We start from the raw sequence: 17,681 nt of genomic DNA, 5'->3' as shown, positions 1-17,681 counted from the left end.
GATTGTAATTTTGTTACCTAAAGAAAGGGGAATGATGAGTTTGAATCCAGCACTAAATCGAGTCGAATGAATCTCAAAATCAAGCTTCATGCAAACATCAAGAAAGCGCCGTAGTTCATGCCTGACCTCCTGAAGATTGAGTTCCAGCGCTCTCAGGCACCAGCAATAAGCGATACACGCTGCCTGGGGCGCTGGGGGTGGCGGACCTGCCACCAGCAAGGCCAGCAAAGAGGGGCAACTCTGCGTCATTTGAGCTCCCCAGCTCATCCCGACCCGATACGTGCAATCCACCACCGGGGCTATGCATCTACGCAGGCTGCTTATTGTCCCCGCCTCGGCGCCACGCAGTGTCGACGCATGTCCCGCCAGACAGGCAGTCCATCAGCTTGCCAGCTCGAGTCGGCCACGAATCCCCGAATCCGAATCTCCCCCTTTGTGCCCGAGCAGTTACTTCTACTTCTTACCCGAGAAGCCCCTCTCATCTTCTCCAAAGCATACATAGCCTAGCCGTGCTATTTATTGGGCTGCCGATAGACGGCCATTGCATTGTGAGGCCACAACCAGAACCCGCCGTTGCTAGTCTCCCCTGAGTTGCATGCTAACGAAGTCGTCGCTAGCCATTGCTGAGCGGAGCTCAATTCCTCCCCTCTACTCTATACTCTCTACGTCCCTTCACCTCCATCGATCTCTATCGCTACGCCCACGATTCCTACCTCGAGATGGCGTCTCTCAACCTCTCTACAAACGGCGCCTCCATAAAGAGCAGCTACAATGCTGTCGTTGGCGGAGAAGCGCCGGCATCCGGCTCGCCCACCTACGCCCAGTGGGCGCTCTTCTCTGTCCAAGCTCCCCTGGTCAACGCTTTCCAGGACAGCGGTTCCAAGGAGAGCGTACTCAAAGTTCAAAGCACAGGCGGTACGCGAGCCATTGATGATCCCTTGCGCTTTGCACTCGTCGGCTTAAGATACTAATGATTCTCCAGATGGCGAGCTCACCGAACTGATTGAGGACTTCAGCGAGGGCCGAATCCAGTTCGCCTTCGTCAAGGTCAAGGACCCCAATTCAGGTCTCCCCAAGTTTGTTCTTATCGGCTGGTGTGGAGGAGGTGTCCCTGAGCGCACAAAGGGATACTTCACCAGCCACTTGGCTGCCGTGTCCAAGGTCCTTCACGGATATCACGTTCAGATCACCGCCCGCTCCGACAGCGACCTCGAGCCTGAATCCATCATGCGCAAAGTTGCTGATGCATCGGGTGCCAAGTACTCGGCCGGATCTTCGGCTGGAGCTGCCACACATGCGCCCCCGCCAGTCAAGGCCAAGCCTGTTTTCACACCTTCGTCGTCAGCAGGCCGTCCTGCCGATCCTCTTGTTGCTGCTCGATCCAGGAATGCCGGCGTTGTCGATGCGGATGGTTGGGGAGCCGACGCTCCTCCCGTCACTCGAACACAGATCGAAAAGGTCGCGCCTGCCTATCAGCCAACCAAGGTGAACATGGCAGAGCTTACAAGTCAGAAGCAGGAGCCTTCGCGCTTCACTGGCGCGCCCCGACAGGAAACGGGCTCGTCTGATGTTGTCGGAGGCGGCTACCAGCCTGTGGGCAAAGTAGACATTGCGGCCATCAGGGCACAGGCCCAGAAGAAGGGAGATGACAGACCCACGCCGGTCAAGGGAGCGTATGAGCCTGTCGGAAAGGTCGACATTGCTGCGATTAGGGCCAAGGCACAAAAGCCAGCAGAGCCAGCCGCAGAAGAGGCCGAACAAGAAACCCAGAGCTTTTCCGATCGAGCAGCAGCTTTCTCGCAGCCAAGTGCTGGACGACTAACCTCACTCCCCAAGCCTACCGTTGCGAAGAAGTGGTCCGGTGCCTCCGCCTTCACCGGCACAAAGGCGCCATCCCCAGGCGGTCTCGGATTCGGTGGCCCGGCTGCCCCAGCAGCCGCCCCAGTCGGAGCTGCTAGCCGGACGTTCGCAGACCAAGGTGGCAAGACCCCAGCTCAGATCTGGGCGGAGAAGAAGGCGAGAGAAGGCGGAAGCATTAGTGGCATCTCTGTCGCAGCGTCGCCAGTGCCAGCTGCTCAGCAGGCTCAGACGACCGGCGGCTCGTCTTCTTGGAAGAGTGGCTACACGGGCAAGAGCTGGGCTCCAGTTCAAACCGGAGGAGCCACACGTGGTGCTCCCGAATCTGCGGATCAGCAGGAGGAAGAGACCAGAGAGGCTGCAGAGGACGAGTCCTCGGGTCCCTCGGGCGTGTCTGCCTTGAGAGATCGGTTTAAGAACACCGTTCCCATCGGGGCTGGCCAACCACCGACGTCTCGAGCAGTCGAGGAAGAGTACCAGGCCCCACCGCCTGTTCCGGATGGCTCCAGGCCAGCTGGAGGTTTCGCCCTCCCCGGCCTTCCCAACCGCCCAGCTCCTGCAGACGAGGAGGAAGAGGAGGAGGACCCCTCGGCATACCAGCCGGTGGCCCAGGAGCGAGAGCGCTCGCCATCGCCGATCCGTGTCGCCGTGCCCGTGGCTCGCGGCCCTGAGCCCACCATCGAGAGGCCCGAGGAGCGCGCACCTCCTCCCCTCCCTGTGGAGGAAGTCCCAGTTCCCAGAGAGGAGGAGCTTCAGGAGGAGCACGAAGCTGGCCACCTTGCAAGAGCCGCAGCTGGTGCCGTAGCCGAGCAGACGTTTGAGCACGCTCCTCAAGTGGCCGACAGTCACGACCAGCAAGGCGGCAAGCGTGCCCTGGTTCAGTATGATTATGAAAAGGCCGAGGACAACGAAATCGACCTGGTCGAGGGAGAGTATGTCACCAACATCGACATGGTGGACGATGACTGGTGGATGGGAACCAACGTCAGGGGAGAGAGCGGTCTGTTCCCTAGCAACTACGTCGAGCTTGTTGAGGATGACGCCGCCGCGCCGCCCCCTCCGGCCGCCCCCGTTGCCGCTCGAGAGCCCGAGCCGGCACCCGCCCCTGCTGCTCCACCAGCAGCGCCGGCCAGCGCAGCTGCAGGCCCGACAGCCACGGCTTTGTACGACTATGAAGCTGCTGAGGACAATGGTGAGAGAAACCCCCCCTGAATTGATGATGTCATGGTCAAGGCTAACTTTCGTGGCAGAATTGAGTTTCCCTGAGGATGCTACGATTACCAACTTGGAGTTCCCTGATGAGGACTGGTGGTTCGGTCACTACGGCGGTCACTCGGGTCTCTTCCCCGCCAACTATGTCAAGCTTGACGAGTAAAGAGAGCCAGATGCTGGGAAGAGGCGTAGAGGGACCGAGGGAGGCTTGAGGGGAGATACGTGATGAGGTAGATGTACAAACAAATAAACAATCATGTTATGCCTGATGAGGCTAGTAAATGAGTTGTTTCCACATAGATAGGGTTTTTAGCAAGGCGGATGGCGGAACAAAAAAGATGTTTTTTTTCTCCTTATCATGTGAAAACGATGCTGTGAGTTTGAGATGTCCTCATGTGTTGTTGCTAGGGACTTGGTTCCATTATGTATCTGTTGGTCAACTATCCATTGAACAAGTGGGATACGTGGTATCATTGATCACAGGGTGCTCGCCAGTAATCTTTCTTAAGACCCTGCCGAGACATCTTTCGTTCTCTCGCTCACTCACTCACTCATGCATCTTCCTTGCTTTCTCAAAACGATCTTATAATTAACGAGGGGAAAAAAAAATTCGAGTCGTCACTCTTTGGTACTAAATCTTTCTCTCTCCATTATTCCTCTGTAAGAAAGCAGGCGGGGTATGAATTGACAAAAATGAGAAAAAGACAACGAAAGAGGACAACGTATTAACCCAATTTCGGAGAGACAAGTGAAATATTATGACTGAATTTCGCGTAAAACCTAGCGCTCCCATCCTAAGCGCAACCAAATAGCAAACAACAAAATTAAAAAAAGGGGTAACTTTGTGTTCCCTTGGTTTTTATTTTCTGCCTCCTTCTGTCCCGTCCACTCCACGCTGGGGACATTTACTCTTCCTTTCCTTTTCGTAATTGTCGGATATGGTCGATTGGTAGTTTAAAAGAAGCATTCGCAAAGATCGATACTGGCATGGTATTAGTGATTGGCGCAAACAAGGTCGCGGGGGGGAGAGGTTTTGGAAAAAGGGGGTAAGGTTTGAGATGGGAAAGCCACATACCAGCACTCGCATCCCTCTTCGATGGCGCAGCAACAGCACAGAGCGGCGATACAGCCCATCAAGCAGCCCTGGTCACCGCCGCGACCGCGCTGGTTATCCGGGGGAGGAGCCTGCTCGTACTGCATGGGAGCTTGGCCCTGAGGAGGACCATATTGACCCTGAGGAGGGCCGTACTGCCCCTGGGGAGGACCGTAGCTCTGAGAAACGCGTCTGGTTAGCGAATGACCTTGACTTGACTTGGGGACTGATATGACTAGAAGATGCGACGCCCGATTGCCGAGTTGATGGTTCAGGAGTATATTTTGAATCGATCGAATCGGCGCACGGGGTATCAATCAGAGTCTGGGGAAGAAGGGTTTATTTACAGCTTGGGGCTGCTGAGGATAGCCCTGGGGAGGGTAGCCTTGCGGAGGGTAGCCGCCCTGCTGAGGAGGGTAGCCCTGCTGGTAGTACTCGTTGCTGGCCATTTCGGTGATTTTTGGTTTTTGGTTTTGGTTTCTGGTTCAGATCGCGCTGCGACGAGACGGAGGAAAGAAAAACGAAAGTTTTGTTTTAAAAAGAAATAAAAAGGATCCGAAGAATCGAAGAGAGAGCGAAGGGGAAATTAGCGATGGAAGGGTGAGAATGAATGCTGGAGTCTGGAAATAAAGATTAGCGGGTTCCAGCATTTAAAGTGGCCTGGGAGTGGATGCGCAGGGAGGCTGTGGCAGGCCGGCCGGTACTTTCACAAGCACCCGATGAGATATGGATCAATGGATCAGTGCATCATGGGTGTAAATGAGCGCTAATGCTACTCGAGGTGCTTTGTTAGGGGACCAGCCAGTGCCATTGCAGCGCCCGTTTCAACTTGTCACGGCACAGTCGGTTTTTGACGAGGATTTGATGAAGCTTGGCTAGCCGGGGGGAGGGACGTCAATGCCTGCAGCCCAGGCCAGGGAGTGGGGATTTTGCGGGTGATGCTGAGATGGGCCAATCTTGGCTCTTTTTTGAGGCCCAACGGATAGAGAATGACAGGTAGAGGAGATTTGTTTGGGGAAATGAGGGAGGTACAGAGGAAGAGAATGAGAATGGATGTTGCAGCTGTGCAGCTCTGTATGTATCACTGGAAACTTACCTCGACTGCGTTGATGCTCGCGAAATGATGACGAGGGAGCAAAGGAGGCCTATGAGGGGGACACGGGTGGACGAAAGAGGAAGTCTGGTGGGAAATGAGAGTTGAAGGAGGGACGGGGGAAGAGAGAACTTGGGCGGCCTCAAGTTTTTACATACACGTGCAGGTACCAGAGAATACAGTACGATAACACGCAACAGCTACGACTGACCTAAGCTACAGCATAGCAGAGCACAAGCACAGCTCAGCACCAGCGCAAACACCGTTCCATGTTCCCATTGAATTGAATTTTCTCCGACAAATCTCCCCCCCAACTACTAAACACCATCAGCCACACCCTTGCCTCTCATTGTCTAAGTCAGACCCCCCCCCCCCCCCCCCAAGCCTGCAAGCCGTGCCGCGATTCCGGCTGAGCATCACCCCAGCGGCCCCTGTCGCCGCTTGCCATTGGTTCGGCACGATGCGCTGACGAGGCTGTCCGTGGCGCCGTCTGTTGGCTCTCGGTGGGTTTGGCTGCTTGGCTGCTGGACAGCGGACAGCTTCCATCGGAAATCTCCACCTGCAGTTACTATTCCCACCGGGCGAATGCGATGCGATGCCTGCGTGGCAAACGCTTGGCTTTTCTATCTTCTCTAGCACGAGACCATTATGGGCTCATTCATACCTAAGCATTGATCTAGACTAGTTCTCAGCTTGGTAGAGGGAGGTCATCGTCATCCGAATTGCTGGACTGTTGGAGTACGCGCATTTCTTTTGCCTCACACCACACGCACAGCCTCGATGATCCGTGGCGCATAGGTACTCGTACGCTCTTTGCCATCTCCAGCACCAGGTCCAACTCCAACTCCATCGGGCCAACTTCTGCCCGTTCTTGTTCGATCGATGCCAGCTGGAGTTGAATCATGCTTGACGTGTATTTTCGTCCGTCCGAGCCAACACAGAGACAGACAACACAGACAACGCATCTACATGTGTACTTACATGTACATGTAAGCAGATCAGTGCTACAGGACTACTGCAAGGGCACTGGACATTTTGCATTGATGCTACACGCATGAAACACTGCGAAATTCCCCCTTGTTTTAAGCCCTGCGCGTACCGTAGCGCCTGATTCTCGCTTGAAGCCCTTCTACGATACATCCAATCCCATTTGATACTGCCTGTACATAAATACTTCATACTGCCGCATCGTCGGCAGTTCTAAGCGCCACAATGCCGCGTATCTCGTCCAGCTGCGGCTGATCGTCCACCAGCGTCCAATGACCTGGGCAGGGGGAGTGGCGGCTACTATCGAGTATGTACCTGTTCGTATACATGTAAGGAGTAGACGTGCATGCAAGCGCCACAGCCCATCAATGGATCTCATCTGGCAGTAAAACATGCGCCTTGGCGTTGGCCCCCAAGCGCCATCATCGTGGCTGTGAAAATCTGTTTTAAGATGGCATTTCCATCGCCATTGTATAGATGGAATAGAGTTGTTCTTGCTGTACATGTCGTGGCGCGATGAGGAGCGCTTGCTTACCTGTCTGTGTCTAGTGGCAGCTTGAGAGTGAGCACTCAGAGCCTCGGCACATGTGCTTATAACACGTATAATACATTCATAGCTAAAAGTATTTGCCTATCTTGTCTATGGACAAGTAGATGTTGCCATTTAAAAGATGAAAATCAAGAGAGTAAAACACATGGTAGTAAAAGAATACCCGTTTCCAAGTTCTCCTCTCAATGGGATACTTCCATCGTTGTTCCATGACTTCCAGAACCATCATCTCATCCTCCAGTTCGCCCCCATTACATTTGAGAGCCATCCAACTCTAGCTTTGATTCAATGATTAATTTCACATGAATATATAAACACATTTCTCCTAAACGCACCAATATCCTCTCCAACCAGCCGTGATCATCCTACAACTCGCTCGCTCGCTCAACAAACGGAACAACTCAACTCATCACCTCCCCTTTCTCCCAAATCCCGAAAACTCTCCCGACACTTACACTGAATCACATAACATCCCTTCTTGACCGCTAACCTCTCTATCTACAATTCTTGTCTACTTCCTCTCCGTCGTTTGCAACAGTGAATCTTGCACACACGTATCGTTCCGTAGCGTTCTTCAGCATCATGGCCTCTTCTCCGCTTACATGTATTTATTTCAGCTTCTTCCTCTCTCTGCTCTTGTGTTTTGAACTTCACAAGACCACACACTCCTGCTCACTCGAGCCTTTCTGACTCTAGAGAGCTTTACGGGTGTCTGGTGTTGACGGGTCTTTTACGGTGACTTATATCCTTGCCTCTTGGCTATTTGCTTTCTCTTCATGCCCAACTGACAGCAACTCCTTAGACCAGAGCTACGATACCGAAAATTCAGCATTACTGGGACCATCCTCGCCCTGAGGTGACTTATAAGTGTGACTCTCACAGAACAAAAAGCCCCAGCGATGTCAACCCTCAAAGATGACGGGAACTACACCTCCCACAAGCTAGACAAGAACCCAGCCACAGATATAAACCTGCATCCTACTCTCAATCTCACCAACACCCCAGACGAACATCACGGAATAGCCACCACCGGCCCCGAGCCTCAACAACACCCGCCCATCTTCGACATCGCTCACCACGGATGGGACGCCTCCAACGTCCCCACCGCAAAATGCGATCTCTGCCATCGCCAACGCTGCGGCACCCTACAAAAATGCCGTGTCTGCAAACTCTCCATCTGTCAAGAATGCTGTGTTAGCGGCCGTCTGCAAAATGACCCCAGACATACCATTGATACCGCCGCCGTGGACTGGGACGCGCCGCCTACCCTTCGCAAGCGGAAACGCCAGGCTTCGGAGATGCCGTCGGGGACTAAGAAGCAGAGATCGGGCGCGACACCAGGCCGTAAACGGAGACTAGGTTATGAATCGAAGGGACCCTTGGCTTCTTCTTTCGTCGCGGTGTCGGACGAGGCTGCTCGAGGTTTCGATGGCGAGACCTCTTGGCAAAGGGATGCTCGGATTCGGGAGTATGGCTGTGATGGTCCCATGGAGCCGCGGCTTTCTGTTGCTCCGGCGTCATACTATCATTCCGTTAGTCGAACTCAGGGGATGGATCAACTCTCGCCCAAGGATACCGCTCGTTATGAACCTCAGGCGACGAGTTCCAGCTATAAGAGAATACCACCCGTCGAAGAGGTCCGATATGATGGCAGCAACGATGGACAGTATCGAGATTCTCTCAGCAATGAGGGTTACCATGCGGCTTCTGCCTCGGGGTCACTATCTCGCGGTCCCGTTTCTCCGGCAAACGACTTCTCGCAAGCCGCTCCATCTCGGCCTGTGCTCCCACCTATAACGCCTTTGCTCAGGGACAGACACATACAGCATCACCACTCCTCTGAGACTTTCCAGATTAGCTCAGACATCCTCAACCGTCTCGACCACCTCCTACACCACCACTACCAACAGCCCGTCTCCAACGAATCCTGGCCTCTGCACGAACATACCGATTCTCTCGGCACCAGCCTCGCCAACGCCGCTCGCGAAAGCCATCACGCATCCAGCCCCCCTAAGCCGCTCGACCACTGCCTCCGCGAGAAGCTCCAAGCCATATGGACGTCCCGCGCTTTCATCGCCCAGGACCCGGACGCCGGCCGTCGTTATCGTCGGCTCCTTTCGGCGGCGTATTTTGCTAGTACACGTCTTGGTCTTGAGCCGCGAAGAAACGCAGCGCGGGAGTGGTTGTGTGGAGAGGAGAGGAAGATGAGGGAGATGGGGTATGAAGCTACTAAGACTGCGCCGTTGCTGGATTTCCTTCAGGAGGTTGGGATCTGGTATCTGCAGCAGGTTCAACGTTAGAAGAAGGGATATGGAGTTGTATCTGATGGGAAGGGGAAGAGTTTGTTTGTTTTCGTTTTCAGGGGCTCAAGAACGGTGAAAAAAAAGTCTCCTAGAACTTGTGTGAAGCGAGATGCGATAAGAAGAATACCCAAGATAGATCAGGCACGAGTTGCATTGACAGAGGGTTTGGTTACGAGGGGCCGAGAGACAGAAATAGACACAGCTGTTAGACAAATAAAACATGTGAGCGTGACAACTCCTGCTAAGGGTGAGTCAAGATCAAAATGATATAATCATGAAGAAACAGATGGGATATAAAAAAAAACTTTTTTGTATCTTCGTTTGCCCATTCCTAGTAAGCTACCATGCTCCTGAAACGAGACCAGATCTAGCCTATGCATGTATCCATCATGAGATTTGCCGTTTTCTGGAAAAATCGAAACCAACTCACTCATTAAAAAGTGGAAAAAATAAAAGTGTTGGACATGGACAGGTATGAAACACATCACATATAGTTGGTAAAAAGAGAAAAACACAACAAAATCAACGGCTTTACTCTTCAGCCTCCTCCTCCACCACCTCGGGCTCCTCCTCCTCGTCGTCCTCGAAGCTGCCGGCGGGGACCGAGTACAGTCTCAGGATGGACTTGTTGGGGTCCTTGACCAGGACGAACTTGCCCTCTTCGCGCTTGAGGCACATGTCGGCAATGGTGCGGACGATACCCCAGCCGTTGGACAGGGACAGGTTCATCTGGTTGGCGAAGTCGCGAGGCTTCCAGCCAATCACTCCGAGGATAACGTGCTTATCGTTGCTTCGGGGGTTGGCACGAGAGACGAATCTGTGATTAAAAGTGTTAGCAAATACTGAGCAGGAAGAAATAGTTTCAGTGGACGAGGAAGGCTACGTACCCGAGCTTCATGACGTCGGACTTGGACAGGATGCTCTGCACAGTCCATCTGGCCAGCTTGCAGCTGTTGTTCTTCATTTCGGTGGTGACAACAGCACCGCGCTGGGCCACGAGCTTCGTCCGCCAGTCGAGGGCGCCTCCGCTGCCCTGGGCTCGGCTGTCGAACTCGTTGAGGGCCTTGATGGTCACGAGCTGGTCCTCGCCGCTGATGGCGTTCTTCTGGACGGCGTCGATCTCGGTACGGACAATCAAGTACACAGGCTCCTCCTCGTTGGTAGAAAGGTCGAATCTCCTGTACTTGTAGGCCTTGCTGGCAGCAGGATCGGTATCCTCGGAGGAGTTGTAGAAGGGGTTGGCGTGGGCCATTTCAACCTTGGTCGAGTCGCTCTCGGACACAACCTGGTTGGCGAAGTTGTGGTTGATATAAGTGGCCTCCTCGGCAAGGGCAGATGGCTGGTTAATGGCATCCTTACCGCCATCGGCAGCCTCCAGAGGAGCGTCGGCGGCGTTCTCGTTGACGGTCACCATATCCAGGTTGGCATTGTCACGCTTGTCAAGGAAGATCTTGTTGCCCTGGCGAACAATGACAATATCCCAGGGGTAGACTGAGCGAGTAGAGCACATGAGCATGGAAAGAATGCTGTCGGTGGCGAAGATGGTGGCCTCGTCCTTCTCGGCGTACTCCTGGATGACGGGATCGGATGAAGTGGTGACGTTGTAGGCGGCACGGTCAATGGCAGTGAGCTTCCTCTCGGATCCCTTAACGGGTTGCTTGTCATAGGACCGGTCGTAGTAGTAGAGGAAACCATAGTCGTCCAGGTCCTCACCATCGTCGGTGTCGAGGTTGAGCTTGGCGAGGCGGTTGAAGTCAATCTCCTCAAGAAGCTCCCAGTCAGCCTTGATGTTGATGCTAGCATCGCGGTTACGAGCAGGCTTGTCATAATCCTTCCAGCCGAAACGACGTCCGCCACGAGCACCAGCACCACCGCGGCCACCACGCTCGTATCCTCCATAGCCACCCTGTCGGCCACCAGCAGCTCGCTGGAACTGGCCTCCACGTCCACCACGGGTGTCGCCCCGACCACCACGCTGGCCACGGCCGCGGGTGAAGACGGCGCCACGGCCGAATTTTGACTTGGTAGAGTCTCTGGTGTTGCTGACGACGGAAAAGCTGGTCTCGTCCTCGGCGGGAGGGGCATTGAAAACAACGGCGTGGCCGGTACCGTAGACCTGCTGGTCTATTTTTTTGTGTTCTTTCGTCAGCATACTCGTCCCCCTTTCAAAGGTCTAACAACACGAATATGGTTACCGTACCTCTGTATTGACGGCTGTACTGAAGGCGTCCACCACGCTCACGGTCCTTGCCCTCGGCAGTCCAGTCGGCCATGCGCCCCAGCTTGTCGCCCTTGGAGAACGGCGCATAGGGAACGCCATCCAGGGTGATCTCGCTCGTTACCGAAGGACCCCAGCCGTCCCCGGGGGGGCAGCTCTCGCAAATCTTGACAAAGTCAAGTGATTCGGCCATCTTGACGGAGTTGCTTCGTATGCTCTCTTTGTTTCCGGTTCTGGGTCCGAGAGAGGCTTTTCGCTATGCTCGTGATGATTCGTCGTCCGGCCTGCGATGAATTTGTCCAACATTGAATCGAAATTGTGGTGGGGTGTGGGGCGACCTAACGAGAAAAAGTTCCAAGCCCCGCGCCACCAGCTGGTGCCAGTTGTTGCACCGCCACAGGCATTTTGTGCGTTATCTTATCGCTTCCTCAGCTGTATTAGCCACAGCACTGAGAGAGAGAACATCCTCGCCGTGCATCATGTTGTATTGCATTGTAGTACATGCTCTGGACAGGTTTGCACCAGAATTGGTCTGCATATATAGTAGATAGGGAACCGCATATACTGGGTATTCAAAATGATTTGAAATAGATAAAAACAAGATAATGATATGATATATACATCATGACTGCATAGCCCAGCAAAAGAAAAAATACCGCCATTAGACATGGACGCAACCAATCATCGAGGTTCGCCCTGGAATCTTTAACATAAACACCCAACTATCATTAAAACAAGACAAGGGGGGCCTGCAGTAGCCACCAATCAAATGCAAAAGCAACTTTTAAACAAAAGATGTGAGTAGCAATAGGTTTAGAAGACCATTGCCTCGGGGCGACCAGAAAAGATGTTTTCTATAGCATCCCGTAATTCAAACTCCTCCAGAACAGCGCCAAAACTGTGTTTACAAGGGTCAGCATACCGAGGTAATTTTAAGAGGATATCAATCCCCGACAAGGAGTTGAAGAAGAGGGGAAAACAGAAACTTACCCGTAACACCTGACTTTGCGCAGCAACTCCTCGGAAAGCTTTTCAAAATCGCCCGCATCCAGCTCGGCGAACCTGGAATGAGACAAAACCATCCCCCACGCCATGACTGGAGTGATTTCGCCGTCTAGGTTGAGCTTCCGGCTGAGGTCCAGGAGCGTGGACAAGTCGGCTTTGGTGAGCTCCCACGTGCCTTGGCTTAACGCGTGAAACTCGCCGCCGTTGTCGTGCGTGTGCCCGTTGCCGAAGGGAGTTTCCGATGTCAGGTCTTGAAAGGGGGCGGGAGGGCAAGATGCCATGAGGGCGTGGCCGCACGGTGCGCCGTCGGCGTCGCTCGCTCTGTCAACCAAGAATGGCATGTGTGCCATGCAAGGTTTTTCGAGCCTACAATGATCCCTCGACAAAAAGTCGCAACCGTTAGCATACCGGCCCTTGCGCATCAAGCCCCCGACAGTGTTGGCTCGCGCTGTGCTGTGAAGTGGCAACCTCGATCGAGGGTCACTGCGGGGGAGGTGAAAGATATGCCTTCGAGGAGGAGTTCTCGTACGTTAAGACGAAGTCAATACCAGCCTGCTCAAGATCAGCCCCGCTGCCGGCAGGCGACTGCTGGCGGTTGTCCGGCGACATTGACATGGAGGTTGTGTGAGACGTTGCAACAGGCGAGAAGCCGCTTGAGGACCCGGGCGCGTAGCTAATGCCAGAGGCACTTACACTCATCGCCTGCGCAGCACTGCTTGCCGAATCGTCCACTCTTGGCAGCTGAATGCCCCTCTGGACAAGGACCTCCTTGAGCTGCTTATTCTCATCGGCCAGTTTCTGTTTGTCCTGTGAGATTGTGCTAAAGACTTCTTTCAGTCTAAGAACTTCGTCTTCTAATGCCTTGATGTACAGTTCCTTCCTTTCGCGGTGGGTACTAGATACGACCAACGACTCGTTAGATTTTGCTACACTCTCACTACGTCGCATGTCGTTGCGCAGATGCTTACCGCTGAGCCTGTCGGTTGAGTTCTTGCCGCCTAGTCAGGGCGGGCTTGCTGTCGGGCTTCGGTCCACGGCGTTTGGGAGGGTTTCCGGCTATTCAAGGAGAGGAGTAGTAATCAGCGGCCGCTCTTCGCAAGAGTGTCAAGTCCGTGACATGTCGCGAGTACTTACTGCGAGTGACCTTTTTATCTGATGACAGGTTCTTGAAGAAGTTGAGGTTCAGAGAGCCGAGGACGCCCTTGTCGGCGCCTTCAGTAGAGGCCCGAGAGGTGCCTCCTTCGAGCTGGTCGGGGGATAGCGACGACGACATGGTAACTCGCGATGCTTCGGATGAATTGTGAACGAGGAGTAAATCCGGTTGTACGGTCGCTGGCGCGAGGGATGCTAAAATATTCACCGGCTGTGAACGGATAAGCCACTGTGCGACGTGAGATTCGGACGAGCTCGCAGCCACAGTGTGGCAAAATCACAGCCCGCCAGAAGCAATTGGATTTGGGGAGCGGAGGCGTACTGTCAAGCGGTGCTCGGGCGTGTGAGAACAGTTGGAAGAAGGATTGAGGGTGTAGAAAGCGAGATGTTGATGGTTTCAAAGGCAGCGTTCACGGTCCGATAGGGTGATAAGGCGAGGCAGGGGTTGAGCTACCCGCATCCACAGGAGAAGAGGAGTTGTTACTATTACTCGGACTAGAGCAATAGATGTCTGGGGTTGCTGCAGTCGGAGTTTGTCTGAGAGCGGTTCGGGTCGGCGAGTCGAGTCGAGACGAGCTGGGTAGCGACGCAACAGCAACTCAAACCAGGTAGTTGGGAGCAGGTAATAAGTATTTGCAAGAAATAATACAGAAACAGGGAGAAAGTAGCAGCAACTGTGAGGTAGTATCTGAACGGTTCAATTCCCGACAATCGGGTTTTGGCCTGCTTCGAGGGTCCGGACTTAAATGCAGCGGGATAATGGAGAATAGGAGCACAGACGCAAACGTGCGAGGCACAGCGGGGTTCTTGTGTCCCACGGGGGCTGCGAAGGCCCTGAAAGACGGGTTGGTCGGGGAGCCTTTAGCGGTGCTTGGCCCGGAAGTCCAGGCAAAATTAGGCGAGTCAGTGGAGCGTTCGGCAGAACTATCTTACATCAATCCAGCACGTCCATCCAATGGTTGGCTCCCCAGTCCGGCGGAACAGGTTGCGAGTTGGGTCAGAGAGAAGATTGGATGAAATTGAGTTGAATTGAATTGAAGTAGTAGAAGCAGAAGCACAACAGCTCAATATTTGTTCCGAGTCACGGCAAATTGCACGGATCCATGTCTCGGGTCGCGCAGATCAGAGGAGGGGAGTTGAGCAATAAGACTTTGTGTAAGGAGTAGGAGGTGGAAGCCCGCGGGCGGTGCGACTTGAACTTGGCCTCCAGTAATCGTACATGTACAATGTCCCAGCGTCGGTACCGAGTACATCCATGGCGCATGCAAAGAGGGAAATTCACAGCCAGAATGGATTACGAGGTGGCAGAATCACAAGTACAGGAAACATTGGAGCTCTGACTTCAAGATCCTTTGCTCAGCAGCCGTTTCTCAAATCATGGCGCCCCCGAGTCGCGAATCCGAAGAGCGAAGCAAGGCCGCCAAGCACCAAAGCCACCTCTTGCGTCAGTCCTCCAGCAGGCGTAAACTGTCGCTTTGGCCAAAGTTGAGACCGCGCGTGAACGGGTTGCAACGCTAAGAAACCGCACTCTTTTAAAGCGCCAATGAACTCGCAGCTCCTTGCTTACGATGGCCAAGTGCCGAACATTGAGCATCCATTACTAATGGGTACCAATGTAATGCTACCACAGAAGTCCGTAAGCACCAACGTCTGGACTCCGTACTGAGTACGACGAGATATGGGGCAGAGCGAGTGATACAAGGCGGCGGCCAATTTAACGTGTGGCGGGCTGCAAATGCAAGAAAAAGAAAAAGTGAAACATTACACATGAGAGCACTGCAGTGATCCCACCATTCAAGAGTAACCTATGAAGCAAGTGGCCTGATATCGTAAAAGCCATGTACTTGGCAGGCAAAATTACTAAGACAGACGGTGAAGCTCCTGGAAATGAATAGTAGTAGCACGACATAGTAGAGCTGGATATGTATCTGAAAATGCCTAGAAATGTAATGGGCTGTGAAGACGAAAGACTAGCAGGCAGGTTTATCATCAAAGACTAATACTTAGATACAGCACTGCCTTGGTGGTTGATGGACAGGAATGTACTGCTTCATTCTATTTTGTCCGATAGAACCTATTGAAGCTATTTCCTCGGAAATGCTGTGGCGTGGGATGGATAGCATAGGACGAAACGGGCGCTGGCTGGCTCGGCTGAGAAGCTCAAGCCTCGAATTCTCTCTCAGAGCTCCTCTTCTAAATGGATAGCAGCCTACACCTGAAGCAAGCTCCATGTACCTTTTTCAGCACTGTATGAGGCGCTCACTCTATGATCTCCTATTTTGAATCTTGAATAGCATTAAGCCGTCTCAATCATTCAAAACCCAACAAAAACACGAGCATGGCGTCATGTGAGCCGACAGTCTGACCACCAGCTCTAATCCAAGCTGTCTTAAAAGGCAATCCCGACTCCCAATTGCGATAGATTTCCTGCATCAGACAGAGTGCTTATAGTGGCACTGGCTGTGCTACAAGAGGTACTGCCACTTCAATCCTTCCAATAAGAGGCTCCAGGCGTACCTGTACATACCGGACTTGTTTGTGTTCGGACGGGATGCCAATCCCTTCGCATAGGTCCCTGATAACACATGTCCGCGGCATTCTGCTGACGGCGCCTTGGTTCCTGTATCTGTTCCTGGCAGATGTAGCCCTGTCGCTACTACTACCGCTCAAGCCGCTGGCTCCCGAGCTCGTTTACAACCTCTCGTCTCGCCTGGCCGGCTCGGTGTGGTCGTGGCTTCAGTTCATCTTCCAGCGAGTCAATGGCGCCAGGATTGTGTGTTCCGGCGATGAGCTGCCCCCCGGCGAATCGGCCATTGTCGTCGCCAATCACCGGGCGTGGTCAGACTTCTATATGATCCAAGCCCTGGCAATACGCTCGGGCATGCTGGGCCGGTGCCGCTACTTCGCCAAGCGCCAGCTGCGGTTCGTGCCCTTCCTTGGCTGGGGTCTCTGGGTCATGGGTATGCCCATGGTGAGCCGTAGCTGGCGTAAGGACAAATCGGGGCTCGACCGTGCCTTTGCCGGGCTCGTTTCCAGGAGGCTTCCAACTTGTAAGTGGCCCCCGTCCGTCATTTCCTCATGCACGAAATCCGTGTAGCATGTATGACAGTATGAGTATGAGTGCCTGACAAGATTTCATCGCCGTAGGGCTCATCAGCTTCAGCGAGGCCACTCGCTTCAGCCCGCGCAAGTATCAAGAGTCGCTGGCATGGTGTAAGAAGACCGATCGCCCCCATCCCATGCATCTCCTGTATCCCCGCACCAAGGGCTTCATCACCACGGTCCAGCACCTCCGCGAGGCACCAAACATCAAGGCTGTGTACGACGTGACCATCTTGTACCGGCGAGGCAGTGATTTCCAGGAGGTGCCGACCATGTGGGACACCCTGAGCATTCCCAACCTGAGCAAGGAGGCCGGCTACGCATTTCACGTGCACACTCGCAGGTTTCCAATTGAGACGCTGCCTTACACGGATGCTGAGCTGGCCAGATGGCTGGAGCAGCGATGGATTGAAAAGGGAGAGTGGCTTGAAGCCCAGAGACAGAAGTGTCTGGCCCGCAAGGAAGGGCCCTGCTGAATTTCAATGCCTTCTCCTCTTCTCCAAGTACATACTTCTCCGTATACAGCACTTAACCTTTGCCCTAATTCATAGGACCTAATTAGCCACAGTACCTAATTAACAAGAGACTTCCAACTAGTAAAATAGGTAAAGACCGACTCTTATACTAATATAATCCTAGTTAGGAAGCTAGACCAGAATAGTTAAGAAACTTATTACTGCCTTTGGGTTAATTTAAACTGTAATTTTAGCCTTATTTAACTTTTTAATAAAGCTTTAGATTAATTATACCTTAAAATATATATATTTTTTTTTATTTTTAAAGTTACTATTATTTAAAAGCTTAAAAAGATATTATAGGCTAATTTATAAAGGTTATTTATAACTTTAACTTAGTAGTTAATTAATTAAATACTATTCTTCCTTAGTCTTCTGCTTAAGGCTAGGTATAAGGGGTAATTAAATTTAACTAAATTATTATATTTATAATAAGCTTTTATTAATATTCTAGTTTATATAAATATATAGTATTTAAAATATAACTAGGAATTTAAAAGCTTAAATAATAAATATTATAATTATAAAAAGTTATAAAGGGTTTTTAAAAAAGTAAAAAATCTAATAAAAATAACCTATAATCCTAATACTAGG

General features: G+C 52.6%; 6 protein-coding genes across 6 annotated transcripts; 3 read left to right on the top strand and 3 right to left on the bottom strand.

Moving 5' to 3' along the window:
• Positions 1–719: 719 nt before the first annotated feature.
• Positions 720–3,232, top strand: V8C40DRAFT_266283 (drebrin-like protein; the record flags this gene model as incomplete). Its single annotated transcript, XM_083219743.1, has 3 exons — positions 720–915; positions 983–3,049; positions 3,108–3,232. The coding sequence occupies 3 exons, from the start codon at positions 720–722 to the stop codon at positions 3,230–3,232; spliced, it is 2,388 nt and encodes a 795-aa protein (XP_083072386.1).
• A 710-nt stretch (positions 3,233–3,942) lies between these two features.
• Positions 3,943–4,756, bottom strand: V8C40DRAFT_21923 (uncharacterized protein). Its single transcript, XM_083212203.1, has 3 exons — positions 4,510–4,756; positions 4,145–4,341; positions 3,943–4,051 (listed from the first exon to the last, which is right to left on the bottom strand). The coding sequence occupies exons 1-3, from the start codon at positions 4,609–4,611 to the stop codon at positions 4,024–4,026; spliced, it is 327 nt and encodes a 108-aa protein (XP_083072385.1). The 5' UTR covers positions 4,612–4,756; the 3' UTR covers positions 3,943–4,023.
• A 2,759-nt stretch (positions 4,757–7,515) lies between these two features.
• On the top strand, positions 7,516–9,092 carry V8C40DRAFT_279692 (uncharacterized protein; the record flags this gene model as incomplete). The annotated part of the gene is made up of 1 exon (XM_083221276.1): positions 7,516–9,092. Exon 1 carries the CDS (start codon positions 7,692–7,694, stop codon positions 9,090–9,092), a length of 1,401 nt encoding a protein of 466 aa, XP_083072384.1. The 5' UTR covers positions 7,516–7,691.
• A 229-nt stretch (positions 9,093–9,321) lies between these two features.
• Positions 9,322–11,612, bottom strand: V8C40DRAFT_246104 (eukaryotic translation initiation factor 3 subunit D). The gene is made up of 3 exons (XM_083216052.1): positions 11,296–11,612; positions 9,983–11,219; positions 9,322–9,912 (listed from the first exon to the last, which is right to left on the bottom strand). Exons 1-3 carry the CDS (start codon positions 11,504–11,506, stop codon positions 9,627–9,629), a joined length of 1,734 nt encoding a protein of 577 aa, XP_083072383.1. The 5' UTR covers positions 11,507–11,612; the 3' UTR covers positions 9,322–9,626.
• Positions 11,613–11,877: 265 nt separating this feature from the next.
• On the bottom strand, positions 11,878–14,256 carry V8C40DRAFT_246101 (bZIP transcription factor). The gene is made up of 6 exons (XM_083216051.1): positions 13,793–14,256; positions 13,453–13,681; positions 13,287–13,374; positions 12,848–13,213; positions 12,304–12,684; positions 11,878–12,211 (listed from the first exon to the last, which is right to left on the bottom strand). The coding sequence occupies exons 2-6, from the start codon at positions 13,589–13,591 to the stop codon at positions 12,127–12,129; spliced, it is 1,059 nt and encodes a 352-aa protein (XP_083072382.1). The 5' UTR covers positions 13,592–13,681; positions 13,793–14,256; the 3' UTR covers positions 11,878–12,126.
• Positions 14,257–15,910: 1,654 nt separating this feature from the next.
• V8C40DRAFT_246096 (lysophospholipid acyltransferase family protein) lies at positions 15,911–17,301 on the top strand. Its single transcript, XM_083216050.1, has 2 exons — positions 15,911–16,520; positions 16,618–17,301. Exons 1-2 carry the CDS (start codon positions 16,022–16,024, stop codon positions 17,046–17,048), a joined length of 930 nt encoding a protein of 309 aa, XP_083072381.1. The 5' UTR covers positions 15,911–16,021; the 3' UTR covers positions 17,049–17,301.
• Positions 17,302–17,681: the final 380 nt, after the last annotated feature.

Source organism: Trichoderma camerunense (assembly GCF_050948025.1).
Source record: "Trichoderma camerunense strain CBS 138272 chromosome Unknown V8C40scaffold_10, whole genome shotgun sequence".
Taxonomy (NCBI): domain Eukaryota; kingdom Fungi; phylum Ascomycota; class Sordariomycetes; order Hypocreales; family Hypocreaceae; genus Trichoderma; species Trichoderma camerunense.
This window is presented reverse-complemented; position numbering and strand designations above follow the sequence as displayed.

What these genes read in the sequence shown, in the direction of transcription:
- V8C40DRAFT_21923 (XM_083212203.1), bottom strand. Translation starts at nt 4,611, where the DNA reads ATGGCCAGCAACGAGTACTACCAGCAGGGCTACCCTCCTCAGCAGGGC. An exon ending in ATCCTCAGCAGCCCCAAGCT is followed by an intron (nt 4,342 to 4,509) that starts GTAAATAAACCC and finishes CGCGTTTCTCAG; the next exon opens with AGCTACGGTCCTCCCCAGGG. An exon ending in GAAGAGGGATGCGAGTGCTG is followed by an intron (nt 4,052 to 4,144) that starts GTATGTGGCTTT and finishes ATACCATGCCAG; the next exon opens with TATCGATCTTTGCGAATGCT.
- V8C40DRAFT_246104 (XM_083216052.1), bottom strand. Translation starts at nt 11,506, where the DNA reads ATGGCCGAATCACTTGACTTTGTCAAGATTTGCGAGAGCTGCCCCCCC. An exon ending in GTACAGCCGTCAATACAGAG is followed by an intron (nt 11,220 to 11,295) that starts GTACGGTAACCA and finishes ACAAAAAAATAG; the next exon opens with ACCAGCAGGTCTACGGTACC. An exon ending in TCCGACGTCATGAAGCTCGG is followed by an intron (nt 9,913 to 9,982) that starts GTACGTAGCCTT and finishes TTTTAATCACAG; the next exon opens with ATTCGTCTCTCGTGCCAACC.
- V8C40DRAFT_246101 (XM_083216051.1), bottom strand. Translation starts at nt 13,591, where the DNA reads ATGTCGTCGTCGCTATCCCCCGACCAGCTCGAAGGAGGCACCTCTCGG. An exon ending in GGTATTGACTTCGTCTTAAC is followed by an intron (nt 12,685 to 12,847) that starts GTACGAGAACTC and finishes GGATCATTGTAG; the next exon opens with GCTCGAAAAACCTTGCATGG. An exon ending in CGCAAAGTCAGGTGTTACGG is followed by an intron (nt 12,212 to 12,303) that starts GTAAGTTTCTGT and finishes TTGTAAACACAG; the next exon opens with TTTTGGCGCTGTTCTGGAGG.
- V8C40DRAFT_246096 (XM_083216050.1), top strand. Translation starts at nt 16,022, where the DNA reads ATGCCAATCCCTTCGCATAGGTCCCTGATAACACATGTCCGCGGCATT. An exon ending in TTCCAGGAGGCTTCCAACTT is followed by an intron (nt 16,521 to 16,617) that starts GTAAGTGGCCCC and finishes TCATCGCCGTAG; the next exon opens with GGCTCATCAGCTTCAGCGAG.